Source organism: Malania oleifera, chromosome 2 (genome assembly GCF_029873635.1).
Source record: "Malania oleifera isolate guangnan ecotype guangnan chromosome 2, ASM2987363v1, whole genome shotgun sequence".
In the NCBI taxonomy this organism is placed as follows: domain Eukaryota; kingdom Viridiplantae; phylum Streptophyta; class Magnoliopsida; order Santalales; family Ximeniaceae; genus Malania; species Malania oleifera.
Genome location: NC_080418.1, coordinates 81,869,745 through 81,874,741, shown reverse-complemented (window position 1 = coordinate 81,874,741; position 4,997 = coordinate 81,869,745). Strand labels below are relative to the sequence as shown.

General features: G+C 36.7%; 1 protein-coding gene across 1 annotated transcript; it reads right to left on the bottom strand.

The window, feature by feature from the left end:
• Window positions 1-3,764: 3,764 nt before the first annotated feature.
• LOC131148264 (uncharacterized) lies at window positions 3,765-4,178 on the bottom strand. The gene has a single exon (XM_058097987.1). The coding sequence runs from the start codon at window positions 4,176-4,178 to the stop codon at window positions 3,765-3,767; it is 414 nt and encodes a 137-aa protein (XP_057953970.1).
• Between the last annotated feature and the right edge of the window lie 819 nt (window positions 4,179-4,997).

Below are 4,997 nucleotides of genomic sequence, written 5' to 3'. Positions count from 1 at the left end.
CTACGCCAGCAGGGACCCCAAAACGATGCCTGCGACGCTCACGTGAACCCTAATTCAATAATTCTAATTTAATCAAATAAATCCTAAATAAAATATTATTTTGAAATTTTCTAGGCCCATAAATTTCAAATAACAATTAAACCCTCGAAAACAACCAATTTCCTTAATTCCCTAAATCCCACTCTCGCTTTGGAATGGTACCTAGGACCTCCAAATTGAAAATTCGCTTTGGTAAAAAATGACGATGATCGAGACTAGGATCCAGTGGTGGTGCCCGATCGTTGATTTAGCTAAAGATTCAAAGAGAAATTGAGGGAAGAAAGGGAGTATACCTTTTACTAGGAGTGGTGCCTACGTCGCTCCCATGACAAATTTGCTTCAATAAAAATGTCGGTGGCGGAGAATGGAGCCCAATGGTATTTTCTGATTTTCAATTGGCGCCCATTTGATTGAAAAAATCAAGAAGAGTGGGAGAGGAGATGCGAGGAAAGATGGAGCGCAGAAGGGGGGCTCTGTTCTGAGATTGTAATTTCAATCTCCTGAAGCTTCTCAGCTTCAGGAGAGTAAAGTATATATGTATATATGTTTATATTATTATAATATTATAATATTATATTATATTATTTAATCAATAATAATAATTATTTAATAAGTTAATTAATTAATTAGTTTTTATTTTTTTTAAATAACTACATCCTCCTGTAATAATTTTTGGGGCGTTACGTTCTCCCCTCCTTACAACAATTTCGTCCTCAAAATTTGTTAAATAGAACCCCACGTAAAATTCATTCGTTAACCTAACAGATTTTGAGTTAATCTTTTAAACCCCTCTATTAAAACAAGTAACTAACATAAATTGATGAATTATAAATCTTATCCTAATACACTTTGCTTCAGATTCAACATACAACAACTTCATTTTTTTTAATCTCCAATCTTCCAAAGATTTAACACTGACATAACCTTAGAAGAATCTATAGATAACCATTCTTTGATTATGACATGACTTAAAAATTTCATATTAGTTGTTCAGGACCCACATTTCCTATTAAGTATATAACTAATGCTCTCATAATGTTTGTAAAATTAACCACAAATGTTGTTCATGCTCATCTTGAGTCTTTGAATACTCCGAAAATCATAAATCAAAAATTAAAATGAATTGATCATGGTTGAATAACTTGATTCATTATATCTATGAAAAAGTGAGGTGCATTGGTAACCCCAATTGGTAACACCAGAAACTTATAGCAACCTTTTTGTGTTCTCAATTCTATCTTTGGGATGTTTAATTCCAAATTCTTTATTAATGATAATTTGATTGCAACTCAATCTTCAAAAATTTCGGGATTTACCAATTAATCTAATAATCCACCAATCCCTGGAAATCGATACTAATTCCTACTATAATGTGATTCAACTTCCAATGATTAATGCATAACCTCGAGGTCTCATTATGTTTCTTAGTGAATAACACATGGGTAACCTATGATGATGTACTAGATTAAACAAATTCCTTGTCGAGAAAATCTTCTAGTTACACCCTAGGTTGCCTTAATTCAGTTAATGTCATTCTATATGAAGCAGTTGACATAGGCTCCGTTCCTAGCATGAAATCAATATTAAATTCAATTTCCTCTTGGAGGTAACCCCAATAAATCATCTTGGAAAAATATCTAAAAATTCATCACCTTATGGGTAAAGAAGTTTGGGATTCATTAACTCGTATGTTTCTTTCATTGCTGCTACAAACCCCAAGCATGTGCCAAAATTCTATCCTTTCACAAGCATTCAAGATGTCAAATATGAGAGCTTGTTAGTTGGAAGGAAACCATCACTCCATTTGAATCTCCAAGTACTTCTTCTTTTCGGAAACAATCAACTAGGCGTATGATCAATAGATAACCACCAATGGTTAGCCTCATTTTAAACAAAGAACTTGCAATTATGACTTATTCTCATAAAGGATCATACCTGTTCGGACATCTCAGATCAGGATGTGTAATCATTAGCTTGTCAGATCAAATGTATAAAAGGCACTTCAAACTCTTATCATAACTTTGTAATTTGTTTGAGTAAAAATTATATGAACTTCTAAATATTCTTTGAAATTCTAATTACCCAATTTCTTTTCAATGTCATACTAATGCACAGACTAACACTTTTAAATCAGAGTAAATTTTTATTTTCTTACCAAATTGGTTTCTAAATTTTTTTTTTCTTACTTCAAATAGTTTTTAAGACCACTTCTAGCCCATGTTGGCAAATGTTGAATATCAAAATATAGTTGGAAGATATCCTCAATGAAAAATAAGGATTTCAATTATGGTAAGTCCAAATCCTGGTATACTGACTGAAGCCAACCCTGATCTGGCTCCAGTGACTGGACAATATGCAATAACCACATGTCTTGGTTCTTGGTACGCAATACAGTACTAATGAAGTTATTTAGTTAGCTATGATCAGTAATCGGGCATTATCTGGCAGCACAAATCTTGTGTGAGAAGGATCAGGAAAGAAAGAGTGATATTCATTTGTGTTAGAGACTTGCTAATGGTAGAAGGACCAGATTTTGAAGATGACTTCAAAAGCTACAATCAACTGCAGATCACCACAGAAGATTTCAGATTAAGCTGTATATGAATCAAATCCCAACCGAGTTGATGCCCAAGTGGTTAAATTAGTGTCTCATTGCCAAGTAGGAATTGCACAGGATAGAGCAAAAAGATAAAGCTTTAGGTCCTAACATGTATGGTTTTCCTTCTAGATACCAATTTGCTAAAGGTCCGAGTATCATTATGATTTTTCTTCTAAATAAGTTGCTAAAGATGATTCTATTAGGTGTTATTTGGTTCACAAAATCCTTCGGAATACTTGGCAATGTGATGCCCATGACATCTTATTCTCATGTTTTTTTTTAGGTTATGGTGATAACACAACTTCCCAGGGAATAAAGAATTCCCCAAAACATAAGAGTCCGGTTGTTGCCCACTTAGTATCTTACATTCTTATGGGCATCTTAATTTTAAGATTAAATTGTCCCCACTATTTTGTTTGACTTATGAAAATATGTAGTTGATGCACATTCTCATCGACCCATCTTTCTTTTTCATAAACAATACCGATGCTCCCCAAGATTACACATTGGGCCTAATAAACCCTTATCTAATAATTATTATAACTGGTCTTTTAACTCTTTTAATTTTGTCGGTGCCATTCTGTATGGCGCTTTAGAAATTGGCGATGTCCCCGGAACTAGATTAATAGTAACCTTTACCTCATGATCAGGAGATGGTCTCGGCTAATCCTTGGGAAATACATCAGAAAAATCTCTCACTACCGAGATATCCTTTAATCTCAACTCCCCTTCTGATGACCCCCTTGGGGTGCCTGATTACCTCCTTGGTATTAATGCTGTGGAGGTGGATAGTTCAATGTCGCACGGCAGTCCCACACTATATATCCAGCCCCACCGCACCGATAGCAAATAGCTTGTCAATGCCTCTGATGGCATCTTGAACAGATAGGATGCTATGAACTCCCCTGAAGGGCTTGATATCCTGTATCCTATCACTGGCTCGAGAAATTACCAGACCGCCTTTATACGCCCTGACTAGTGCTGGTATGAAACCCTGAAACAAGAGCCTCTTCTTCTGGTTTTCAACTCTCTTATTTTCCTGAATACTGGCCTCAACTGCCATGGTCCTATCCACTAGTTCAAAGAAACTTTGAATCAACAAGGCCACCACCTGTACATGTATTTCCTACCTTAGACCTCTCTCAAACAACCAAGCTTTCCTCGGCTCATCTGAGATCTTATGAGGAGTGAAACGGGATAGCTCCACGAACCTGACTGCATACTGTTGTATAGTCATGGGTCCTTGGGTCAGATGCAAGAACTCATAAACCTTCGCCTCTTGAGTGGCAGTAAGGAAGTATCTGTCGAAGAAGACCTCCTTGAAATGGCTCCAGGTAATAGATGTAAGCTTTGGACGTTGTTCCTCAACCATCTTCGCCGATCTCCATCGCCTTTTTGCTTCCCTTACCAATTTAAAGGTGGCAAACCGCACCTTCTGATCCTCTATGCTCTCTAGCACACCCAGTAGTTCCTCTATTTCTTGAACCCAATCGTCAGCTATGACTGGGTTTGCTTCTCCTACAAAAATCGGCAGATTCATCCGGGTAAACTCCTGAAAAGTGCAGCCTCGACCAATAGGTGGCTGATCTTGCTCTCTAGAGTCCCTCCGATTCTCCTTCCTAGCCTGCTGCGCTATACTTCACAGCACTGCCGAAGCATCGACATCATCCTCATTGGAAGAATCCACGTGATTATCCCCTCCAGCTACGATGTCATTTCCTCTAGAATCCATCCCAAAGATAGGATAGAAACCGACTTGAAAACTCCTCATTTATCATAATTGAAGTAAGTATGAAATGAAGAAACTACTAATATGTGTGAATTTTCAATTAAAAGATTCATTCCCTTAGTTCCATCACAAAACCGACAAAATATCAGTCTTCAACATAACACTGAATCCACACATGTACTTGACTGCCCTAACGTCCCAACCTAAATTTCTGAGCTCCAGTATCTTAACCTAGAAACGAAACCATCGATGGATTTACCATGATTTTCCTAAAATCGTCATTCTAGGAAGAGCATAGAAAACCTTCAAGGATCTCTGCCTCCAAGCTTCTAGACCAAAACCCAACCTAACCTACCCATTCCTATCCTTAACTTATCTTAACCTATCCTATGGTAATCATCAACCATCAAAGTCTATAGAACCTAGCAAACTTAGGCTCTGATACCACTTGTAACGCCCCAACCCGCCACGTGTGGTACTACTTTAGTGATGTCTATGTACCTGATACCTTATTCATCATATATGAAACACATATATGTAGCGGAAATAAAATATAAAATTTTCAAATTACATTACCAGGGTTCTAGCTATATGTATACACAAACATCTCCATTTTCACTTAATCACATA